Consider the following 26,088-nt stretch of genomic DNA (forward strand, 5'->3'; position numbering starts at 1 on the left):
AATATCAACTCAAATGAAGTTTATTCATTTAATCCGGACGATGTCTGTGTTTAATGTCAGCGAGGAGCTGTTAGAGTCCAGGGGGAAATCGTTGAGCTGTGACTCAAATCACAGTCTGTCACGTCGCTGCGCTGCGCTGCACTTAGAGCGAGACGCAATAATTTCCACAATCCAACGCCGCTGTTTCACACTTATCCCAAGTGACAACTGCCACTTCTTCTTCTACTACTTCTCCTTCTTCTTCTCCTACTACCACCAGAGTCACCGCTGCTCCTCCTGTTACTACAAGCCCACATAAAGACCATGACTCGTCACACATAAACCGAATGATGAAAAATGTCGCTAACGCGGGTACATTATTGGATTGAATAGTTTCAAAGTAAGGGGTCCGATTGGTCCTGATGACGTGATGGGGAGTGGTGGGATTGATCGGCGGGCTCCCATAATGCCGTGCGCTGTGACAACTCAGAAACCAAGAGGAGTTTCTCAACACATTCAATGTAAAGTCTTCAGGAGGGAGAACACCTACTGTTACGGCTCGCGCTAATTAGCTTTAGCAAAAAGACAAAACTGCAAAACAACAACAGCAGCAGCAACTGGCACCTGCAGACACAAACTACAGAATTTCCTCTGCAGCTTTAGCACATAAAAAAAAAAAAAAAAAGACCTCACAGGAAGCTGCACCTCGGCGCCATCTGCCGCGTTGCGTCTCGCCGTTGTGCACATTTACTGACTCGGGATCTGTGTTTAGGAGTGGGAGCCGAGGTGCAGCCGGAGCGGCCGGAGTTCTTTCCTACCTCTCCACGTGGTCCAGGTTGCCCGACATGCCCAGTCCTCCGATGGTGTAGAGCTTCCCGTCGTACACCAGGCTGTTGTGTCTGCAGCGGGCCACCGTCATCCGCGACACCAGGTTCCAGTTGTCCAGCAGCGACATGTAGCACCAGACGTCGGCCACCATCACGCCCGACTCGGTGCCGCCTGTGAAAAACACAGCAGGGTCGTTAAGTGGGAATGGGGGGGGGGGCGGGATTTGCAACATTTTCAGTGCTGACGGCCAGCACTTGGAGCGGCGCGTCGCCGGGGTCGAGGTCGTCGCTGCAGATGTTTTTCAAACTTTGAAAGAAAAAACACTCAGATTAAAAGTTTGTTTTTTTTTTTTCTTCCCCACCGCTCAGGATGCCGTTCCGCTGCGCAGCTCCACAGAACCTTCACAGGCTTCGACCAAAACAAGGTTGAGAAAAGCGGGACCGTTTTTCTTCTAAATTCTCTATTCATTCGCCAAAACAAAACGGCTGCTGCTGCTGCCAAACACTGTTTATCCCACGTTTGTGCTTTCACTGAAACTTCAGTGTAATTGCAAACTTAAACATCTTGCGGCTCTTAGCTTCTGCTTTTTTCTCCTTCTTCTTCTTCTTCTTCTTCTTCTTCTTCTTCTTCTTCTTCTTCTTCTTCTCCTTCTTCTTCTTCTTGTCCTTCATTGCAAATTAGACGCTGGCATCGCTCTGTTGGTTTCGGTTGGTTTAACAAAGCGTGAAGTTAGATGATCATGTTTGACTGTGTGATCCACAGTCTTTCAGTCGTCCTGTGAAAAAAAAAAAAAAAATCAACCGAAGCCAGCGAGGCAACGTGCAGCATCCGCCGTCCACTGGAAATGAAGCCCAGCCAGCTTTATTAGCCAAGTGACCAGTAGGGGGCACTGCGCAGGAAATTGCTGAATATTTTCTCCATAAATCTGATTATCCAATCAGCTTCCCGCTTATTCTGGCTGCCGGGTTATTTTTTTTTCCACCAGCTCGATGCTGAGATCCTTTCAAAGCTCTGCTGTTTCCTGCTTCAGTCACTTGCGTGCACACAGAAACACACACACACACACACACACACACACACACACACACACACACACACACACACACACCAAACACACCAGCCACATCCAGCACAGTGACCCTGCCCCCGGTGGACGGGAGGTGGTGGGCCGAAGCGTTTTGATTAGCTAGCAAGAAGAAGAAGAAGAGAAGAAAAAACAACAACAACAACAGCAGCACCTCTGTATGTCTCCAGCAGCTGTGTGAGTCCCGGCGGACACATCCAGCCAGACCTGTTCCAGTGGCCAAACAGCACATTTACATTTATATGAAAAGAGGGAGAGGGAAAAAAAAAGAAGAAAAAAAAAAAAGGTACACGCGGGACAAATCCCGCCGCATTTCCACGGTGCACGAGGTCTGAGCGGCATGCCAGATTCTCTCACGGGGGGGTGGGGAGGGGGTAGATGTGGGGTGTGCATGTGTGTGTGTAGGTTGCTGACCGCGGCGGGAGAGATTCAGTGCACCTCTGGCTGGCAGGGAGGCAACTCGGGGAGAGAGTCGAGGCAGTCTGCACAGAAAATAAACTGCAGAGAACACTGCAGCGACTGTGCAAGACAGACAGGCCGACTGAGAGGCAGACAGTCAGACAGACAGACGGGAGCAAAATAAAGCAAGTGTGAAGGAAAGCATCGCAGATGCAGCAGGTCAGACTTCTCAAACGCACAAAAGGTGGCGTCTTGTTTATAGGAGGGAGAGAAATAAAAGATTGAGGGTGAGTTCTTTGGCTCGTGGCGCGGCAGAGGAGGGCGCCAGAGGGCAGGCAGGGCCGATGGAAAACTCGTTGGTAAAGGTCGGAACAGGTTGGCAACGGCGTGGCGGGATTCACTTTGCAGAAGTGAATCTGTCAGACGGTCACGACGGCAATAACAGCCGCAACAGCCGTATGGATGAGGTCGCTGGGGAGCCGCCACCTTGTTTTTTTTTTTTTGCTTTCTTCTTTTTGCTCTAATAGAAGCAGAAGAGGAGTTCAGTTTGCAGAAAAAAACTGCAAAATATAAAACCCTGAAAAAGCAGGACATCTCGCGAGGAAAGGATGGCTGTACCTTTACCTGCGTCTTATTAGCCTTGATAGCCTGTTAGCTCAACGCGTAACTTTGCTGTTATCGACTGGCCTTAGTCAATTCACACAAAAAATATATATCGTAAACAAACGAAAGCAAACGTAATTACAGCTTATGCGCTTCACACCATCCAATGGAAACGCATGCAAATCGCAATTGCACTCTGTCGAATTTTTAGAAATGTCGCTTTTTCTTGGTGAAAAACTGTAATGGAAACGCAGCTAGAGAGGACGTAACAACTAGAAGACCAACACTGCGACTGGTTCCGAGGGTCAAAAAGAGGCCGAGGCTGGCGGACCCACCTGACAGGTAGATGTTGTCCCCCGCCGAGATGACGCTGAAGAACTCGCGGTCGTAGAAGGGCAGGCTGGCCAGCGGGTACCACTTGCTGTTCTGCGGGTTGAAGCAGGTGACGGCCGTCAGGGAGCGCTGGTTCATCCCGATGGCCTGGCGACCGCCGACCAGCACGATGACCTCAGCCACGCCTGGGAGAGAGGAGAGACAGAGTTGAGATGAGGAGGAGCTGCAGCGATGTCGCATCATTAACAAAAAGCACGTTGAAGTGTAAAGAACCTGAAATGCACAATTCGAAAATGCGACGACTTCCCGGTTAAACGCAACTCCACAACAGCAACACAGGAGTGATGAGGCTGCCATTCCGTCGCGCTGCTAGAGGAACTCTCTCGTATTATTTTCCTCTTTTTTTTTTTTTGGTCCCCAGTGGGCGTCGACCTACTCAAGCGCTTTTGTCCGCCCGCTGAAACCTACTCTTCTCTGGAATCGATGGCGGAGGAGGCGGGGGGGGGGGGGGGGGGGATCAATGACTGCCTGCGTGCGTGTGTACATACGTCATGTCTCTGACAGACGCACACGCACACACAGACGGGACTTTGTGTAATTAAGACGATGCTTGAAGCACACTGAGCGCCGGCCGCTGCTGCTCCACAGTCCCGGTCTGTACACTCAGACATGCATGCATGCAGTCTCTCTCTCACACACGCACACACACACACACTCACAGACTCACAAAGCCGCTCTATGAAGACACCAGCCATCCAAAACACACAAGCCAGGTTGGCAGTCGGCCACGTGTGCGTGTCTCAGGTCGACTCCGGTGAGCCGGCACACAGAAATGAGCCGTGTGCTGTTGTGAGCAGGATTGAAAGCGAAGGGGGAAGGGGGCGGGGGGAGGGGGTCCCCTTGGGGGACGGGGAGTGATCCGGAGTGAGGGGAGGCGGAAAAAGGGAGGGGAAGGAGAGAGAATCTTATCTTCATACACTCCAGAAACAGGACTAAACCTGGAGTTTAGCAGCGCTGGATCGATACCTCCATACCTTTTTTTATTTATTTATTTTTTTTACAGCCTTTACAGAAACTCTCCTGGAAACAGCGCATACGTCGCGCCGGCTGCCTCGCCGTCTTAGAGCCGGGATGAAAGAAGGAAAAAAGCTTTTTCATAAGCTTCTTTTGAAAGGCCAAAGTGAAGGGAAAAAACAGGAAGGTTTAATTTTTTTTTTCCCACTCCTAGCCTGGAAAAGAAAAAAAAAAAAAGAGGGGAGAGATAGCAGAAGTACAATGAGCTTTGGCGGAGCCGAGCAAACAGGCGCAGCCGTAAGCTTGGCACTCGGACATATCGTGGACATACAGCTTAGACTTAGACCGCGGCTTAAGAGCCGGCCGGCACCCCCTTTTCATTCTAGGGTGTTTCGTCCTTCCTTCCTCTCTGTTGGATGAAATAAGAAATAAAAACAGGAGAAGCAGGAGACGGTTTGGGGGGAAGAAGCGGTGTCAGTGTCAACGACACAGATGATGGAATCCAATAAATAAATCAAAAAGAGAAAAGTGAAGGCGGAGGACCTGCAGCGGCAGCCGCACGTCACCGTGACTGCGGAATTGCGAGCTATACTAAAATTAAGGACGCTACGGGATTAGGATGAAAACCATTTATTTTTTATCTTTTATTTCAGAAAAGTTTTTCTGTCACTCAAGAAAAGTGTTCCTTTATGACGACGCCGCTGTCGCTTGCATGCCAGACCTCCAGGTGGCGCTGTTACATTGCAGCAGAAACCCAACGGGAAAACCAGAGAGGAAGACACAAGGGGTGGAGAGAGCAAGGAAGTGGCCGGTGAACGCAACACAGTGCACCGTGGTTGCTTGCTGGTGGTGGGCGGGGCTAAGGGAGAGGCGGAGCCACAGCCTTGTGCAGACACGGGAAGAACTTTGTTTCCAATTCACCTCACGCGCATGTTTTTGCAGTGTGGGAGGAAGGCGGGGAACCAGGAGAGAACGCACGCAGACACACGGAGAACATGCAAACTCCACACAACCTTCTTCCTGCGAGCCGGCAGTGCTGCTAACCACTGCGCCACCATGTCGCCCGTAGCACATTCCAGCTCCGGAAAAATCAAAAATCAAACAAAAACTTCACTCCACCTCCACTCACCATCAGGACCGCCTCCTCTACTGAAAAATGAAGAAAACCCCTCTCATTCCAGCCGAGTCATGATGCGTCCTTCAGGTAAAGCGTCTCCACCTGCCACAAGCGCCGCCGCCGGAGATTCTGCTCTCTTATTCATTTTTTTTTTTTAGATATTATTTTTGTTCACCTTGGCAGCTGGTGGAGCTGAGCCACAAAGATCTCCTCTGACTTTTCGCACTGAGCCTCGGACAACCCTCGAGGCCAGACGACAACAAGGCTGCAACCTTTTGGGGGGGAAAAGAAAATGCCCGCGTGGAACAGAAGGGGGAGCTCTGGGACCCGTCTTTTAACAAACACTTGACCGGTTGGCCCTTTGTGATGTCACAGAGGGGTAATTATACATATCTCTAATGTCTCGCCCGAGCCTCTTTGTTCTCGCCTCCCGCTAATCTGAGAAATCATTATTATTTCAACTTTGTTCTGCCAAACTTCCTGCTGTGATTAGCGCGTCTGCCCTCCGTCTCGTTTTCAACCACAGCCTTTTTTTTTTTTTTTTTTTACCGGGTTGCACTTTTCATCGTCTCTTTTCATCGTCTTCCCTTTTATCCTATTAGCGGTTTCAGTTTGCCGCGTTACCGACTGCCTCAATTAACACGGCAGCGTCGCTGCGCACTTGTGGGTACGCCGGCGCCAATTTGAGGATCTTTTTTTTTCCTCGATGGGAACATCAATCAGTGCTCGGCTTTTAGCACTCGTGTAAACTTAAACACGCGGAAGAGAGTAAATAAATTCCATCTACAACCTGCTTGAGGACGGAAGACAGATCACCTGCAGATTGATTTTCCTTCGGAGTGAACGTTGATGAGAAAGGCACTAAACGACACCTGCATACCTACCAACCTCTGCAGGTGCATGGGTCGCCCCCTGGTGGAATGGAGGAATTCTACTTTGACTTTTTTTTTTTTTTTTTTAATCTATTTTTTATATTTTGTTACATGTTATTGATGGTATTTTGGGAGGGAGTAATTTCAATTTAATCATTTAGTCTAATTGTTACACACACATATATATATATATACATACATATATGTGTATGTCTATGTATGTACATATATACATATATGCACACATATATATGTATATATATATATATATATATATATATATATATATATATATATATATATACATACATATATATAAATGTAACAACACAACTCACCAACACATTAACATTATTTGCATTGATGGATGGATGGAGTGAGTGAGTCAGGCAATCAAATGTACATTTACTTGTAATAGGAAGTTCCTTCAGTTTTTGTACGTTGCTACATCAAACGAGTCGAGGGGGGTGGTTGTAGAAAAGCCACTGTCGAATGAAAAATCTTTACAAAACGCGTCGTTCTTTCGCGGCTCTCGCTGCTCAATTAGGCCAAATGGGGAACAATGGTCGGTGGTGCATCTCTGCACATTTAGGTCTCTATCACGGCGAGCGGTGCACATGTGAGGGGTTAGCGTCGGGTGTTTCACGCCTGGTCGCACACGTCAGGCAGAGTGCACATCTGGCCGCCGAGGCCGCAGCAGCAGTGGCTGCTGCTGCTCCAACCCCCCCGTAAGCCCCCCCCCCCCCCAACACATTCTTTACAGGGCGGCGCAGCGCAACAACCGGCCTGTCAGAACGCAACAAAACAGGAGAGCAGCAGCGGCAGAGCCACTGACGGGAGGGCATCGGATCAGGCCGTGAGCGCAGGAGTGCGTGTGTGCGTGTGTGTGTGTGTGTGTGTGTGTGTGTGTGTGTGTGTGTGTGTGTGTGTGCGCTTGTGTCCGTGATGGAAGCCTCAAAGGGACGGCTGTCAGTCAGCGTGCGGCTGGACGGGAGTTGCGTTGAGGGATAAAGGATGGAGGATGGAAAGCTGGAGACGGTTGAGGATGAATGGATAACCAAGTTTTGACAGCTCCTGTTTCTGTTTCTCTCTCTCTCTCTCTCTCTCTCTCTCTCTCTCTCTCTCTCTCTCCCCCTCTCCCCTCGCTGAGTTTCTACCCCTGGCAGTTTTTATGGAGAGAGCATCTACTTTTTTTTTTTTTCTTTTTTTTTTGTATTCTTTGCCAGTGATTCTTACTGACCTTTTCGCCGTTCTTCCAAAAAATTCCGTCCGGGCACATCGTTTGCGTGGTTCCTGTGACACTTGGCAGCATCCCACAAAGTTTGACTTTTCTTTTAAAAAGCTCTTTGCAAAGTATTTTATACTTTTATAGTTTCGAAGCTGAATTGGCCATCTGTAATTGTTTCCAGCACGGACGGAAAAACGCGGCGTTGCTCATAAAGTGGGAATTACTGCGCTTTCAGACACTCGTCTGTTCGCTTTCGACTTCAATGCGGCGGTAATTACTTTTAAACAGGTGCAAACATTACGCTGTGTGTCCCCAATTACCCAAGTGAAATGAATTCACGCACAACTTTTGTGCGGGCACACACGCACGCGTGTGTTGATATATTTTTTTACGGGCATCAGCGAACATTTTCGACAGGAAAACCCCCACGCTGCCACAGGATAAATTCGGAAGAATATTTTTGAAGCCCTGTGACCAGACAGCTCGGGAAAAAGAACCCTTTTAGTCACATGTCCACTGAGCAGCTGCTGCTTCTGAGCTGCGGATCAACTTTAAAGCGTTAGTTCTTCTGCCTAAAAATCTGTATTTTCATCGTCCTATGTACCATTCCTTGACTTGTAATGGGGAAAATGACACCCTTGCCATCGTGACGCCGCCCTCCGCAGGCCTGCAATAGGATTATCGGGGCTTTGGTTGCCTGGCAGGCATCCTCTCACTCTCACACGGTCCTATATTAAGCCTGCCGGGCCAGTTCTGTGTCCCCTGTTACGAGTTAACCAACATATAAGAAGGATTTCGGCTATAACTCAGATTAAAAACACAAAAACACACCAACTTTCTTTCATAAAACAAATTCACTTAACATTCATTCCACTGCGGGTCGTAAAACTGGCAAAAAAAAAAAGGAAGCAGGGGGCTCATTGAGCTAAACAGCAGAGTCGGTCGTATAAATCTGTTGAATTGTTGCTGTAAGTGACACTTGACGGCTCATTAGATGACTTCATAGAGCAATAAAAACTTAACATTAAAGGTCCGATGCGAAACTTTTAAAGTGATGCACAGAACGGCAGAAGAGAAAATAAGGGTGTGCATGTTTTAAGGTTGAAGCCACAAAAAAGAAAAAAAACCGTTATGTCGTTATTCGCTAATAACACACATTTTTCTATCCAAACAGCAGCTTCGCTACCGACTCTCACAGACCGAGCCGGTAGAAAGAGTTTTTTTGCGAGTCAATTGTGATGCCGTTACATTTGTTTCTTTTTGTTTTTTTGCCGAGAGGCAGCATTTAGAGCTGGAGGAGAAATAAATACAGGGAATATATACAGAGAGAGAGGGAAGTTCAGCGGCGCCATTAGAACAGAGCTGAAAGGCGGACGTCTTGGCGGGGAGGCTGTAATCATCCCGGGCAGCCGAGCCACCGCCCGGCCGGTGCAAAATGGAAACGTAAACTTCAAGAGGTGCGAGAGGGACACGCGGGCGCTGCGAGAAGAAAAAAGCTGCGTCTCAAATTGGAGCTGATGCCCACCCGCGAAGCGCAGGACACACAAACACACACACACACACGCACACACACACACACACACACACACACACACACACACACACACACACACACACACACACACACACACACACAATCCTGGCAGCTTCTACGTTTTGCTTCCATTCACTTCCAAGCAGATGAAACCTGCCTGTGACAGCAGCACGCTGACCACGGCTTTACCTCACGCTGGAGGGGGCTGGATGCTCTCTCTCTCTCTCTCTCTCTCTCTCACTCTCTCTCTCTCTCTCTCTCTCTCTCACTAACACTAATGCACAGCCACTCCAGCTGCAGGGAGGCTGATGGAAGGACGGAGGACAGGACGGTTAGAGCTCCTGTCATCTCCTCCTCCCCGCTGCCACTCCGGCTCTTATCTCACCTTGTTAGGCGTCTGCCTGCTTCCTCCGCCTCACGCTGTGACCCCGCCCTCCCCTCCAACATCCCTCTGCTCCTCCTCCTCCTCCTCCTCCTACTCTGTTTTGTCCCGCGGCCAGCGCCGCCCCTCCTTCCCCATCGCTTCATCCCCTCCTCTGACTCACCGGCGTCCTTTGAGCCTCTAAAAGCCCCCGGGAGGCTGTGAAAGGTCCCCGTGCACGCCTTCATTTCATCTCTCTGCCCTGCGTCCCCTCCAACCCCACCCTCACTTTCCCTCCACCTCCGAGCTGCGCTTCAGCCGTCACCTCCCGACTCCGCCCAGGTACACTTCTGCTGCAGGCAAAGTCGAGGGGGCGCGAACACCTGCTCGGTGTGGTAATAGCAGCGGAAGGCATCGTCCACGTGCACGTGTGCATTAAAAAAATAAAAAAACAAAAACATACAAAAAAACTCAGTTTTCCAGGTAGAGAAGCAAAAGCAACACACGTCCCCATGGATGGTGTTATTAACGCCAATGTGAAACTGACAGTGACACAGAGTTAGTTCTGAATATCACCCTTGAAAGTGAAGTGAAGGAAAAGTGCAGGAAAACTCTGCCTGACAGCTCTTTTCTCGTGGAGGGAAAACAACGTATACTCATGCAGACACATGAGGGAAAAAAATACCTGCTAGAAGTGATAAAAGCAGCAATACGCTGATTAGTTCTGTCACTGATCCACCCAAGCTTCAGGTAGACAAAAAAAAAAAAGGGGGGGGGGGCAAAAGAGAAAATCCAAGAAAACCTGACTTCCTGTACACACTGAAACTGTTTTTGGAAGGCCTGAAATTTCTTTTCCAATTGCTCGAAAAGTTTTGCGTGACCTCATATTCTGTTGACGTGTACAAATAGACCTCACAGTAAAAAAAAGTTGCAGAAATATTTAAACGTTCTAATAATAACAGATCTTAGAGTCAACAGTCACTGGACCAGCAGTTTCCAAAGTCCAGGAACCATCGGTGGTCCTTGAAGGAGGTCTTTACAGTCCCATCAGGGAGGCAATGATCCGAGATGAAATTCCATCTGTCACATAATGATGAGATGTGGGACAATTATGGCCCAAACTACTGAGAAAGACGAGAAAGAGATTTCTGGTCTCACTTGTGCTTATTTTGATGCACTTAATGGTTCAATATTATCCAAAATTCAGACAGGAAGTGACTTTTCTAGTGTTTTCCCAGTTGAGAAGCCGCTTGAAGTGACATTTACGAAGAAAAAAAAAAAAGAGTTTAGCTTTGTGCCCCAGCAGGGGGCAGCAGAGGGCGACGAGGCTTCTCTGCCCGTCGGCCTCCACTGGGCTTGAGGAATGAAGCTAATGATTGGTTCCGTCGCGCAGCAAACACATGCACGGCCGCACGACTCGACAGACAGGACGCACAAAACACATTAACGCCGCGCGTCGAAATAACAAATGGTTGTTTTTCCAAATTTGCATCCGAAAGTGTCTCGGAGCTAGGGCGCTAATTATCATATATATTAATAGCCAATAGCCTGACTGCCGTTGGTGGTGGCGGTGGTGGTGGTGGTGGAGGGCACATAATCAATGTCAAGCGCCGCGAATGCGCCATATTTCTTTGCTCAGCAGTGAACTAGAAAGTGGAGGCAGATTAGAGCGTCATTGAGAGGCGCTGCGAGGTGGGAAGACAAAGGGGGCCGGGAGCCGGGAGTGGCAGAGGAGGAGGAGAGGAATTTAATCTTACATATGCAAATAGAATTAATTTGCCCTTATCTTATCTTTAGGTAATAATGTATGGACCCTTCCTCAGTTTCTGCTGGTTACACTCGTGCCTAATTAATCGCCGGCGTCTGCCTGGGAAAAGAGCGGCGGCGGCAACAACAACAAAAAATAAACAAATGAAAGAAACCTTTTTAAGCGACTCGCCAACTTTATTCCAAGTGAAAGTCAATTGTTAATAGTTTTTTTTTTTTTTTTTTTTTTTAAAGAAAGACAAGCGGAGAATTTTTTTTCCTTCAACTTTTTAATTATAAAGTCCATTGATGTCTCGTCTAATTACTTCTAAAAGTCCTTCTCTGATTTCTAGGCTGGCTTCCTCGCCGTTTCTCCTCCTTTAGAATAATGATGAGTTCAAATGAGAATCAACGCGTGAGATTTACGTCGACGCTTCCTGTTCCCTTCCCGTCGCTACAGTACATTAAGCATGTCTGCGATCTAAATGATGTCATTTGAGCCACAATCTATAAATGCGGGGAGGGGGGGGCGCAACTTTTTTTCTCTCGGGCGGCAAACAAAAACCCCACCCCACTTCAAATGAATATTTCCCCAGATTTAGATATGTGCATATCAGTGCATTTGCGGAGGGAAGGGGGTGAAATTGTCGGGACTCTCAGTGAGTGTCAAGTTCATCTGTCAGTCCTCAGAGCCGCTTCTATCTCAGCGCTGGTCCGTAACCGTTCCCTCTTATCGCAGCCACTTCTCTCTAATCTCCCGCCGTAGCTTTTCCCTTCCCCTAATCCTCTGGCTTCCCACTCTGGCCGTTAATTTAGTTCGGGTGGAGATGCCCCCGAGCGGTGGGCAGGCGGGTCGGGCGGAGTTAAGTCAGGGTGCAGGAAGGTGGTGTACATAAATACATATAATGCACAGGGGAGTTTGAAAAGTCTGAAAAATAAAACATATTCTGCAATGCACTTTCATGCATTCCAGCCAAACCAAACCACCTTTTTGACCAAAGCAGTTAAATTTTCACAAAAAAATCAACTAAAAATCTGTGGACAGAAGCTATCGGGAACATGTTGCTGAAAAAAACAGGTTCTGCAGACTGACTGATCCTGATACTGTAGCTTGAGGGTAAATGTACTTCTCACAGGGCCGCAGTTCAAATAAATATTCATCTTTAATTATTATCGTGGGAATTAAGAAAAAAAGGGATTATGGTGGTTACTTTCATAGTCTTTCTTGCTTCCCTACACACACACACACACACACACACACACACACACACACACACACACACACACACACACACTAACACACACACCCAGGCTGATAGACAGGCCGAGCGGATGAAACCTTCATTTTTCGCTCAAACCTCCTGCGGACATTCTGACCGGAGGAGGTCATCTAATCTGGATTTGCTGCCTGCGTGTTGCATTTACGAGCCGATACAGACCTCTTTCCTTTTTTTTTTTTTCTTCTTTTTTTTTTTTTTTGAAATTTACTCCAGAGGTTTTTTTCTTTTCTTTTTTTTTTGGCAGAGGAAACGCCGCCTCAGGAATAGCCGACAACTTCCGTCTCGCCTCCTTTCCCCGCTCGCTCGCTCGCTTTGTTCCACTCCCTTTTCTCCCTCAAATGTCGACTCCGCGAGTAAAAAAGAGAAAAGGTGAAGGAGGAGGAGGAGAAGAAGGAGGAGGAGAAGAAGGAAAAGAAGAAGATGCGCTGAAGGGCACGCTGAGCGATAAAGATGTTTCTGGCTCGCACTCTCCGGCGCTTCCTGCGTCTCCTGCTTGAGAGGTGAAACGGAGTAATCTCACGGTGCATTTGCTCGGGAGACAAACCGAGCTGAATAATTACACAGGAAGTGGCAATAATCAACAAAGTCCTGATTGGGAGGGAGGGAGGGATGAAGGGTTGAGGGGAAGAAGGAAAAAAAAATCATAAAAATTTACAGCATGTTTTTGTACATGCATTTGTACTGTCTTGAGCAGTACATCTGAGGTCAGTGGGAAGGTCACATGACCATTAAAGCAAACAGCCAATCTGTGAAGGAGGTGTGAACGTCAGCACGTTCACTATGTTTTTATTTTATTTTTTTTCAATTGTCTCTCTCAGCAGTGGACGCAGGGTTGTGTGGTGGTGTTGTAGTCAAGACGCCACCAACCGAGACCAAGACAATCAAGAGAGAGCATCGCGATTGAGACAAGACCAAGACTTTATCTATCAATATTTATTATAGTGTTGGCTGAGCCTTGACCGGTCCCGGCCCGTCCAATCAGAGACCGAGACAGGAAAAATGCTTTCGAGACCGAGACGAGACCGCGACCCTTATAAAGTGGTCTCAAGACCAATCTCGAGCAATACAACACTATTGTGGGGGCCAATCAAATGAAACCCCGCCTCCTTAGACCGCAGGGCCTCCAAAACACGCAGTTTTTATTGGCCTTCTCGTCTTCTGCTCCAGGAACGTCAAACGGCTATTAGCACTTCATAATCGCCAAACGCCGGGGAACACAACTCCGCTCTGCACGCGAGACCAACGCAGAGGGTTGTTTTTCTTTCTTTTCTTTTTTAAAGGCCCATTATGTGAGATTTACAGGCACCTAATGGCAACCCGAAGTAAACTGCTAACATTCCAGGACAGAGGTCAGAGCTCTGCTTGGACTGCTTGGAATTTTTGCCACTTGCAAGCTCAGACGTCTCCGGGTCGGATTAGCTGTCCAGCAGCCTCGACACTCACACAGAAGTTTTCTTCCACATCGTCATCCTTGTTTTTGTTCAGCATACCAACCTGTTCCGTTTTTGTTTTTTTGTTTTTTTTGCTGATTCAAAAAGCAACTCAGAAATTAATCACACGTGGAAAGACTTGAGCAGCCCCACACTCAGACATCCCGCTGTGCGAGCGTGTGTGTGTGTGTGTGTGTGTGTGTGTGTGTGTGTGTGTGCGCTCTCCAAGTCCTCGGCGTTTGGAAAATTGAACGCATGATTAAAGGTGATGAAGCGCACGGAGGGAAGAAGAGAGGCAGAGAGCGATGGGAGCCGAGGTTTCAGGCCTCCCCTCCTACGGTGCGCAAATTTAGAGGTTTAACAACGCAGAGTGCGCGCCACTGTGTGTGTGTGTGTGTGTGTGTGTGTGTGTGTGAGAGAGAACAAGACAGAGAAACAGTGCAAGCCGCGCTGGACCCCTGCGTCTCCCAGTCATTACAGCTCATTTGTCTGAGTGCTATTCCACTTGGCTGGGTTGAGTTAACAGTTTGCCCTGGTGCTCTCCAACCTCCTCCGAGCCGAGAGCTGCGTCACTCGTGGAAAAGGAGGGCGGGGGGGGGGTACCGGCCCTGGCGAGGGGTCACGGTACGCTCACATGCAAAGTTAATTACACACAAACACACGCAAACACACGTCACAGATGGATCAGTGTTCCAAGACGGGAATTAGGTGAGAGTGATCTCTGATATTCCAGTGGCTGCCTGATTCCCCCCCCCGCTGATCCCCTGGAATGTCTAATGACGGCTAATCACGCGCACATCCACGAGCTAATTAACCAATTTGTTGCTAATCGTTTTCGCATACGCTACGCAAAAGACACTGGGGAGGGAAGGACCTGAACCTGACTGTTCCCCCCCCGCTCCCCAAGGACCACATGAGTCGCCCGCAGACCTGGTCTAAAAATCACACAACTCGTGAGCTGCGTCTAAGACTTAATTTAATTCTGTCGCAAAATCTTTTGGAATCACACTTGTGTTTCTATTGATTCGAAAACGACCGTATCGTAAAAATAAAATGATTGTAATTGATTGTAATGATTGTCATAAATTGTTTTATAAACTCGTCTATAAAATAAGTCTAGAGAGGCTCAGGTGAACTCTGTGATTTATAGAAATAAGGTGTTGAATATTGATATTGTCCGTATCCAACCTTGGTCATTCATTGTTGATAATCACTGAGAACTCACTAACGTGAACAGTGCATCAGAGTATCATAAATAATGATATACGACTAAAGGTTAACTGAGAAGTGTGTTACTTCAGAAGGGCGTAGCAAACGGGTCGCCCTTGGTGTGACTTGGTGCCCATCAAGAAGCTCTCGGGTTCAGAAAGGTTGGTGACCCCTGGCCTAAAGCGTCTGCTTGCGTAACACCCCCGCTGGCCACTTTATTAGGTGCTTCTGCAGACCTTGGTTGTCACCGGCGGTGACTCCGAGTTGGGCTGCCGTCGCCTTTTCACAGCCTCCAACCAGCCTGCCTATTCTATTCTATTTATTTACATTTCTATTTTATTGATTGAGTAAAAACAAACAAACTACTGACGTCTGAATGAAAGGGAGCAGATAGAAGAACAATCTTATATTATCTGACCTTTGACCTCTGACACCAACAAGGCATTTCCTGTTTCTGGCACCAACCACCTCGTTGAAAGCCGCTGTATTTCCTCCTTTCCTCTCTCATTCTGACGCTGCCACGTGATTGGCTGATTAGGTATTTGTGGTACTGAACATTCCAGCCCAATGAAAAGGCCAGTCAGTGTCTGTCGCACACACGATCCTCACCTTCTGCAATGGTTCTTCGCAACTGCTAAACAAACACGAGGATGTAATGGAAAAATAGGGACAACAAAGCAAAGTGGGAAAAATCGTAAACGGGAGGACAATCACTTAACTCGGGTGTGTATTCGGCTGCCAGAGACTGATAGACGCCGCAACTATTTTTGGCTCCTTAAATAGCAGCTAATAAAAGCTAATGAGCGGCGCATCAATAAAGTGCTATAAAACGCAGGGACGGCGCTGAGAGAGAGCGACTGGATCTCTTCATTCTCTGCCAGTTTTGCAGCGTGGCGACTCAAAAATAAACCCGGTGTCACGGCTGTTTGTCAGAGCGGCTGCGTATTTAACAACTCTGCGAGTCTGAAGCCGCTCATCGCCATCGTCAGTCGAATCTGTCTTCCGTTCCGGTTAATCCACGCGAAAATACTGCGGAATATATAAACGCTGTGGTGTTGCGGTGGAAACTCGACTCGCAGCAGGCAACAGTTTCAGTCGGTTTTACAAGAGTACAAGGGTGAGAAGCAACAAAAACTGCAGAAAAGTACCGCTAGGAAAACACAACAATGGCTAAATGCTAATGCTATTGTTGTAGCGGTTGTCTTGTGAGATCAAGACGGCGTTTTCCCATTAAAAGAACGGCGGACGCAATCACAATTCCAATTGATCCATTTGAATGCAATAGACAGACGGTTCGTCCAATCAATTTGAAATTTTAGGCTTTTTACAAAATGGATGTGTGAGACAAAACCTAATTTAATTTTTAAACCTGATTTACAAAGAGCTGCATCTCCTGCCGTGTCGTGTTGAGGTGATGATGAGCCGCAGCTAAATTCGAACACGGACAAATAAATGCACACAAAACAAACTACAAGGTTCTAGCACAAGAGGGGTTGAAAGGAGGAAAAGTGTAAAATTAAGACAATTAAGGGGCCGCGTAGGAGCCATCTGTCTGCTTGTGTGGGGAAGAAGCAGAAATAAGTTTCTAAGGCTCACAGCTAATGAAGCATGTGCTCATTAAGAGATCCGCATTTTCTTCCTTAAGCCGGGAGAAGTTTGTGCTATTCCATCTTGTGCACACAGCACCCAGTGTGCCGTCGAAGTCCATTAAGATTGAGATGGATGCTTTTCTTACCCGCGATGTGACGGATGAGCGCAATTTGGCGGCAAAACGAAAAAACAGAAAGAACAACAACCAAAAAAAAACAAAAAAACGGGTAAATAATTTTAATGGGAGTTTCAGTAACAAATTTGCCATTTTGTTCTCTTGTGATGTGGGCACTTGAGACTCACTCTTGTACTTTCTGGTTTCATACATCAAGACCTGATTTGTTTTTAAAGTTGTCTTTGGCACCCTGGACGCAGCCTTTTAGTGTTTAACCTATTAGAGCTGCTTGGAAACGCGTCCGCTCTCCGCGGCTGGACAGATAGCCAACTAGCCTGGCTGCTAAGCAGCTTGTGGCTAATGTGGTCGGTGCTAACAGAGTGAAGAGGGAGAGGAAAGTGTTGGCAGCTGGACAAAAATCTCCAACTGATGCCAACTGTGGTCCAGGCTCACATTTGAAACGTTCCCTTGAAAAGCAATCCTTCAGTTAGAAAACTGCGGTTCGCCCGGCAGAAAACTCAAGCCGATGCTAACGGATAATAACGTTGGACTTTTGCCTGAACATTTCCAATAAATGTAGACATTGAGCTTCAGTTCGCAGCTAAAATATATCTGCTTTTTCTCTGAAGTGTGATGTGTAACATCAAGTTCACGATGAAAGTAAATCGAGAAGAAAAAAAAAAAAAAAAGAAACAATGAATTGAGAGTTTTTAAAAGCAATTTAAAAACACGCGCTCGGGCTTCTGGCCGAGACGCGCTTGCAACCCGCCGTCCTTGTTCTATTAAAATGAAAAGAAAGGGGATAATTCACAGCTCACATAGGCCCGATAGTCGCCGCAGATGTGTTGCCTTTGAAACAACACACAAAGAGACAAGACAAAAAAAAAAGAGAGAGACATCAGACGAGTCGCAACTTGGCTCTGTGTGATGGCAACTTTGCCCCTGGCGGTATTAAAATCTGCCCGAGTTTGATTTACCGGCGTCGCGTCTCCTCCACCGCAGCCCGGCAATAAAGCCGCGGTTTCCCTCAAATTAGAAACTTGTGGTAACTGAATACAAAAAAAACCCTTTGTTATGTTCTGGGCATTTCTTAAAACAACAGTGTCTTGACACAAGGTCTGGAATGAGAGGGTATTGCAGATCCAGTCAAGCAGCCTTGCTGCACAATTAATTAGCTAAAAACATCTATGAAAAAACACTTTCAGCTCTGTCTGTCTTTAGAAAAAAAAAAAATCCAATAGCGCCTGTCAGACCTTCAAGGTGGCCTCCTGGCATCGGATTCAGAGCCCCCGGTGACATCACAAAGTGAGCCACGCGCCTTGGCTCACGTTTCCGCTTCCAGACGTCGATGACGGAGCTCTGGCATTCAAATAGATGCAGCTCTCAGCCGGCTGGGGTGGGAGGCGGGAGCGTGACTCGTATTCCTCAATAGCAAAGAGGCCGAATGCACACAAGGCAAGTCAGAAGTGCCGCAAGCAGTCTGGAGACACACACACGCGCACGCACACGCGCACGCACACGCGCACACGCGCACACGCGCACGCACACACACACAGGCGTCTCAAGCTCACAGATTGACTGCTCTCAGCAAAAAGTGCTTCACGGATGGCAGTTTCTCTTTCTTTTTCCGCCTGACGGACTTATCAAGCAAGCTCAGGTGGCGCCCCATCTGCTCGTGCACATCCTGAAGCACGTGCACAACACACACACACACACAGGCGAACAAACACTAACACAGAACCATGCACTTGCTTACTGCTTACACAAGAAGAAACATGCTGAAGGAATAAACTCAGTCGACAGGCTGCCCTTCAAATTTCATTTCTGATCCCTTTTCCTTTTCCTCCTCCTCCACCATTGGCCCCAATCAACCCCCCCCCCCTTACCCCCCCCCCCCCCCCTCTGCTCTCCTCTCCTCCTGCTCCTCCTCTTCCTCCTCCTCCACCTCCTCCTCATCTCTCCCCGTGTTCTCCCGCATCTCTTAGGCGTCCACCATTGGCCCCAATCAACCCCCCCGGACCCTCCCCTCCCCTCCCCTCTGCTCTCCTCTCCTCCTGCTCCTCCTCTTCCTTCCCACCGGCCCAGATGAGCTTCTCGCTGTTCTGTACATCGTCTCCTGCCGTTCCCGCCGGCCGTGCGCGGCCCCCCAGCTGGGCGGGCAGCGCTCGGCTCGCCCCATCCAACGCAGCAGATGGCCCGGGCACAGGCGCAATCAAAACAGGAACAACCGCTGACACACACACACACACACGCAGGACATGACACTGCTACACTCAAGAACGATGGTGCAAAACTATTAAAGCAGCAGTGTGTGATTCCACTGTAGGGAAGTCGCCTCTATATTCCACCTTGATTGAGCCGTCAGCCGGCTGTAACGCAAAGCAAACATATTCACCGGAGTGGAGTTAATGCATTCATTTAGGTGTGTTAAGACGGAAGGCGGGGAAGCCCTCAGTGAGTCACGCAGTTCAGTCAGTGAAGCCGGGGACAAATGAAAAATAATGTGAAAATGCCCCCGCAACCCTGAGTGCAGGAAGAAGCGGGTATTAAAAATGGATGGATGGATGGATGGATGGAAAATAAAATTCCCAAAAACCTGGACGGCAAAACGCCTTGAGGGCTAAAAGGCAGCGACGCTTGACGGCGCGTCGTGACAAATCGGCCCTTTCTCAGGAGAGACATTATTCTGTGCAGACGCTGCCGCCGCTGTAAAGGAGACAATTAAAGATGGAAGGAAAAAAGAGAAGAAAAGAAAAGAAAAAAAAAAAACCCCACTAACAATAATAACATTAGGCCGATGCAATTTCCCTCCCTGTTTGTTTTCCAGCTAACAAACAGCGCGGCTGGACAGTGCCTGCCCCCCCCCCCCCCCCCCCCAGCCTTCTCTGCAGCCCCTTTTTTCCCTCCATAAAGTGCTATTTGTTAGGTCATTATCTTTATCCATTTAGCCAAGCAGAAAATGAGTTAGCGCCCGGCGGTAAGGTGTGCCGGTGCAAAGTTTAGAATGGCGGGCAGACGCTATAATTAGGCGGGTCTTTACGGAGGCAGGGGGGTGGTGGTGGTGGTGGTGGGGGAGACGGATGGGGGAAAGAAAATAAAAATAATAATAATTTCCAGCGATGACTCAAGGTTTTTATTTATTTATTTATTTATTTGTTTATTATTTTTTTAATGCTCCAAACAAACGCTGGATTTGTTGTTGGAGGCTGGAGAGCATGGAGAGCTTCGCCCCCTCCGATCCCACACCGACGTTGTCGTTGGCCACCTTCACGGAAAGCTTAATCGGGTTTTCGGCCTCGGCCGGTGCGAGAGGTGGAGGGGGTGGTTGGCGTAAATAAACAAATAAAACCGGCGGCGGTGGCACGGCTGACTTTTGGGTAACGAGACGCGTTTGCTTTCTCAGAGTCTGGAAAACATAAATCAGCTGCAGCCGCGGCCTGGAATCAATGCGAGCGAAGGGGGCAAGTGAAGGTCTCAGCCGAGCTGTCGAGTGGGCGGGTCGAGTCCCTGCCAAACCCTTTTTTTATTTATTTATTTATTTTTGTGTGTGTGTGTGTGTGTGTGTGTGTGTGTGTGCGACTCACCGGCGGAGAGCCGGGGCCGGGTCCGCGGCGTCTGCATCTCCTGCCTGGCGTGCGGCAGCATGTGATAGCGCTTGGCCTCGTTGACCAGGTCGCGGCACGCCTCCGACGACTTGATCAGCTCCTCGTTGTCGACCACGTTGAGCAGGTAGGACGGGTGGATGAAGGGCAGGCGCACGGCGGCCAGGAGCTCCGACAGGTTCTGCCAAAAAGGGAAGAGTTGATTGGTCGAAGGGAGCAAAGGGGATCAGGGAGCAACAGCCGTTTGTGATGTCACAAAGGGCACACTGACACCAAGCCCAGAAAACCCCCAAAAATGATCAGTTTTAGAGTAGAGGGATTGAGTTGGGGAAATAAATAAATCAAAAGAAATAAATCCGACCCATGAAATCAGATCAGAAAACCAGTGCATTCATCAAAGCATTGTTTCCATGTCCAGCCTGCCTGCATGTGTACCGCACGCACTCGCACAATAACAAGGGTGTCCAGACATACAGACAGACAGACAGGGAGGGAGGGAGGCAGAACCTGCTGTTGCCATGGCAACCGTTTGCCTCCTGCTGGCCTCCTCCGCCACGTGTTTTCTGGGAGTTTGTGAAACGGAGAAAGTGCAGCGGTCAGCAGCCTGCAGGAGCCACAAGTGTTCCCAGCAGGAGTGACCCCTCCCACTTCCCAGCGTGACCAATCAGCTCGCAGCGAGGCCGTGGCCATGCCTGTAGCTGGGCTTTTTTTTTTTTTTCCATTTTTAATTTTCTTCTTAAGTCTGTCATTCGTGTCCCACTGCCGTTGTCGGAGGGGGAGAGAATAAAGTGGAGTCAAGTGAAGACCGGCGATGCAAAGCATCATGGGAAAACAAGACGGAAACTGGGCAGAGGACGGCGTGATGCCACGGCGAAATCTGATGACTGACGACACGAGACGCTGACGCTCAGAGCAATAGAAAAAATAAACTAAAAGAAAAGAAGCTGGAGGTGCAGATGGGGCCGTCTGGCCGTCTGTCTGCAGAGCGCAGGCAGCTCGTCAAACAGGCCGCCAAACAAACGGCTCCACGCCAACGTGAAGGCAGGAGGCGGGATCCCGGCGCCGCCGCCGACCAACCGCAAGGCAGCGCCGGGAGCCGGCTGCTTAGCATACTGAGAGAGCAGCTGCCGGGGCCCGGCTCGTCCAAAACGGCCAATTAAAAAGAGCCACCGTGGCAGGCGGCGGGTGGCAGCGGCGCTACAGTCAAGCCGAGGTGACTGAAAGCTCCGGGCGCCGTCACTCGGCCTCGCCGCCTCACACTCGCCCCGCTCACTCGTTCAGACGCAGCTTGCATGCAGTGCAGGGAAGCAGCAAGTAGTGCGTTTAGATGAGATGAGATGAGATTAGATGGACTTCATTGATCCCAGATTGGGACACTACGCTGTTGCAGCACTAAAAAAAAAATTCAAACAAAATTAACTGTACAGTAATTACAAGAAATACTCAAGTGAGTCCACATTCAGCAAACAAACAAGAGCTGATGTGCAATAGGGAGTCCATTGTGCAGAGGCAGGGATAAGTAAGGTTCTATAAACCAACAGTCCAGAAGAAGTCTGGACTGTTCTGTCTGCGATGTTTTCAATTTCTCATCACATCCCAACTTTTCTCACGACAACTGCGTTGAAAGTTCCTCCAGCCGGTTAAGTACACTATACCTGTGTGTAAATAAGTGAGAAGAAGAAGAAGAAGAAGAAGAAGAAGAAGAAGAAGAAGAAGAAGAAGAAGGAGAAGAAGAAGGAGAAGAAGAGGCAGCCAGCTGAGCCATCTGCAAACTTTAGTTGCACACACACACACACACACACACACACACACACACACACACAGAGGCACACAAAAAAAAAACAAATATAAAAGACGCTTCTGCTGCTGCCTCTTTACGCTCGCCAAACATCGCTGAGAGGAAAAACTGACGAGGCGACGCCGAGAGAGGACGGCCGACAAAAGAAAACCAAACACACCTGCATCCACACACACACACACACACACACACACTGAGATAGCGGCAGATGGACAGGAGTTCCTAATCTTTTTTAGCGTGTTTACCGCAAAAACCTGGCAAGACTCCAGGCCCTGGCAGGAAGATACGAGCGATTTAAAGGCACCAAAATGACCTTTGAATAAAAAAGATATTTAAAAATCTATTACACTGTAAACACACTGTGTGTTTATGTGAAGTATGATGCCCCTCCCTCCCCCGCTCATCCAGCCATCTGCATCTTCCTCTTCATCATTTCCTCCCAAAGAAGAAAGTTCGAACTTCTTCCCTCGATCGCCCTCGCTCTCTCTCTCTCTCTCTCTCCCTCCCTCCTTCACTTCCTGCCAGTCTGCCGTCACCTCCGCTCCGGCTCCTCGCCTCTTCCTCCCACACGCGCGCATACATCGGCATGGAAATGAGGGAGGGAGAGCGAGAGAAAGCTGCTCGGTCGCTGCTAATATTCACATCCAAAGTGTCAGACCCCGCTAAGAAAAAGAAAAAAAAGGTTTCTGTTTTTCTCCAGCCGCTGGAAAACGCTGGAGCAAGATTTATTGCTCTACATCGCTAATGTGGATATGTTTATTACGTTTATTTATTTATTTATTTATTTATTTGTTTGTTGCTCCTTTAAGGGAAAAAGAAATATTAGCTCCTCGCCGCCATGTGTTGATGTTGATGTCTCACCTCGGTTGTCACCGTCAGCGCTGTTGTGTTGTGTTGTGTGTCACGCCACCGCTGACAGCGAGCTGAGCTCAACCCTCCAGAGCTGTGAGTAACCCCCCCCCCTCCCCCCCTCCCCCCAACCCCGGCAAACTCACACTGTTTTCCTCAGTGCAAAACAAACTATCATCCTCGAGCTCTCGTCTCTATCTTGCAGCTCCCCGGAGGATCGGCCTCCAGGTCCCGCCTCCACTCACGTTTGATTGGCTGGGCGGCCTGTTGGCCAAACTAAGTACCAACGTTCTTCACATTTCAACAACAGTTGCGCAGGACTGGAGATGTGACACCTTAACAGTTTTTATAGATTTCGCCGCACACTTCTTTCTTACTGTCATTTATTTATTTATGTATTTATTACACTCATTTATGATCGTAAGCCAGACTGAGATGGTTTTGGAAGTGTCCAGCGGGGGGCAGGCAGGAGGCTCGGAGGAAGAGTAGGTGGTTTCATGGAGGACGCAGAGGGTCGGGGGGGCTGAAGGGAAACCCTCCAATTTCTAAATCTTCAATTTGTCGCACTTGTTGATGTAAAAGTGCGGCGACGAGCTTTCCAAAAGCACCGGGCCTCGGTCTCAGAGTCGCTGACGTGCTCGGAGGGAACTGGAATTCAGCAGCGCGTCACACAGGCGGGGACAAACTAGCACTAGCTTGTCTTCTCTCCCATCAGCTTTCAACGTGGTGGCCGCGGCGGCGGCTCACTTCCTGTTACTTCCTGTTCAGTGATGCTGCGAGTTCCAGGCCGACACACTCGCTTCGCGGCAGCGTCACGAGACTCCCGACAACTCCTCCTGGAAACGAGGGGCTGAGCGCCGAGCGGAAGAGAAGCTCTTGAGAAATCAGTCTCCCGTACACGGCGGCGGTGGCGGCGGCGGCGGCTGAGTGAGCGCCAGCCGCGTCCCCGCAGACGAACGCCGCGACCCGTCGCTTTCATCTTGCCGCCCACTCGTGCGCGCCGTCCTTGTGAGTTTTTTTTTTTTTTTTTTTAAACCGAACAAAAGACGACATCCGCCACCGCTAAAACCATTAGAGCCGGCCGAGACAGGAAGGATCTTCTTCTCTTTTTCTTTTTCCTACTCATCCTCACCTCCTCCCAGGACTCCAGTCGCTCATTTTACGCACGACGACGGTCCAGATGGGAATTATTAACGGAAATAAGAGGACATATGGCGAAGCTACTTTTAACTCTGGCTCGCCCTCGCTCCCTCTCTCTCTCTCTCTCACACACACACACACACACACATACGTCAGCTTCCATTTGTCTTGTGAGCGGCTCATCCATGAAGAGTCCTTGAGAGCCGAGACGTCTTTGCGCTAAAAGGGCGAATCTATGAAACGCTTTGCGACATCGACCAGCCCCCATTGTGGTTTTGCACACACGCGCACACGCACGTTTAGCTAGCGAGTGTTTTTTCCTCCCAGTTTAGCGGGTTCAAGCATTTAAGCTGCCGCGGTGTTGCATCAGGTTGCTGCCACCGCGATTGCGAGCACAGCTGTGAGGGTAATTGGAATACTGAGGTTTGTTTCTGAGGTACAAATCCAAATTAAAAAAAATAAATAAAAACTACATCATCATCTGCATGCAAGCCGACACGTCAACCCGGGATCTGCTGCTAATTCCGCTAGTCAATAGCCGCAGCGCGGCGCGGGCGACACAAAACCAGCAAAGAAAACGAAACGCAAAAAAAAACCACACACACAAGAGGAAAACATATATTTGAGCCGATTAGGCCACACCACTCCAACGCACGGAGTGAGACGAGTGTGTGAGCGGTCCGGAGGTGAAAGACGGGGATAATGTTCCTAACAGGGAGGCTCTCAGATCTGTCACAGGCCGACGGGAAAAAAGCATCCGGGGAAAAAGCAGCTTCGGCTAACACAGATGACAAATGTCCGCTGAGCGTTTTCCATTCCACTACTGTCAGCCAGGACTAACGCCTCTCACCGTGTGTGTGTGTGTGTGTAAAAGGATTTAGCGCCGTGGCAAAGAGTCAAATAAATGACACATGAATGGTCGTATCTATTTGCTTCGCTCTTAGCCGACAGGATTTCGCGGCGGCTTCCGAGTGAAAAATGAACAGCCGCTCGCTTAAATCACGGCTGCGTGGAGCCGGAAAAAATAAAAATAAAGAAATGAAAAAACAACAGCGGGGAAAATAAATAATACGCATGCTCAGTCACACACTGGAATCGCAACGGCGTGTGCGTTTGTGTGTGCGTTTGCGAGAACAAACGTCCGTGTTTAGCTTCGCGGCATTAGTCAAGCGTTCAGGCGACTGGCCGCTCGCCCCCTGCTGGTTCATGCGTGAAAAACAAACAAATAGGCGAAACAGAAACCAGTGCAGGGGACTCAGTAGTGATGGGGACGGGCACATATGTTGGACTTGGATCTGGCTGAACTCTCACTCCGTGTCTCCCTGGAACTCCAGAACAGTGAGTCAGTGGATGAGGAGAAAACTCCCCCATGGCCTCCATCAGTTCAAGAGGGGGGTGGAAAATGAGTGGAATTCCAGTTTTGAGTGAACTTTCCCTTTGAGGAGCAGCACGACAACGGAATGTTCTCCACCTCCAGCGTGTCTCGACTTCCTCGTCCTCTTCTACCTCCACCTTTTCCTCATCCACATCTGCATCATATTCACCATCCTCCTCGTCTTTCTCCTCATCCTACCCTTCGTCTTTCTCCTCTCCATCCTCTTCTTCCTCATTGTCTTCATCCTCCTCCTCCTCCTTCCTCTTTTTGCTCTTTACTCTTCCGCCACCTCCTTTCTCGTTGTCTTCATCCTCTTCTGTCCCTCCTTCCTCTTCTCACTCTTCCTCCTCCTCTTCTTCCACTACCACGGGTGAGCGGCCGCGGTCCAGTCGGCTGCACACATCAGGACTCTGAGGCTCTCGGGGGTCCGGGGTTCAGCGTCTTACATCAGCCGCCGCTCCGGAGCAGCTCCGACTCTCCAAGACTCGTGCAAACATCCTCTGACTCCTGCGGCACCGGCTGGTGAATCTGTGAGCACCCTCCTCCTCCTCCTCCTCCTCCTCCTCCATCACCTCCTCCTCTCTCCACGAGGCCGAGGAACA

At 49.0% G+C, this 26,088-nt stretch overlaps 1 protein-coding gene across 3 annotated transcripts in view; it reads right to left on the reverse strand.

Moving 5' to 3' along the window:
• The window catches only part of klhl29 (kelch like family member 29), a 216,111-nt gene that overhangs the window by 36,975 nt on the left and 153,048 nt on the right, over positions 1 to 26,088 (reverse strand). For all 3 annotated transcript variants that reach the window (XM_076044723.1, XM_076044721.1, XM_076044722.1), the window contains 3 exons: positions 20,307 to 20,505; positions 3,229 to 3,411; positions 798 to 978 (listed from right to left, as the gene is read on the reverse strand). In XM_076044723.1, coding sequence (XP_075900838.1) covers positions 798 to 978; positions 3,229 to 3,411; positions 20,307 to 20,505 — 563 coding nt within the window. The remainder of the gene's footprint in view (positions 1 to 797; positions 979 to 3,228; positions 3,412 to 20,306; positions 20,506 to 26,088) is intronic.

This window comes from Nelusetta ayraudi, unplaced genomic scaffold (assembly GCF_046127955.1).
Source record: "Nelusetta ayraudi isolate G7.1 ecotype Tasmania unplaced genomic scaffold, CSIRO-AGI_Nayr_v1 ptg000082l, whole genome shotgun sequence".
Classification (NCBI taxonomy): Eukaryota; Metazoa; Chordata; class Actinopteri; order Tetraodontiformes; family Monacanthidae; genus Nelusetta; species Nelusetta ayraudi.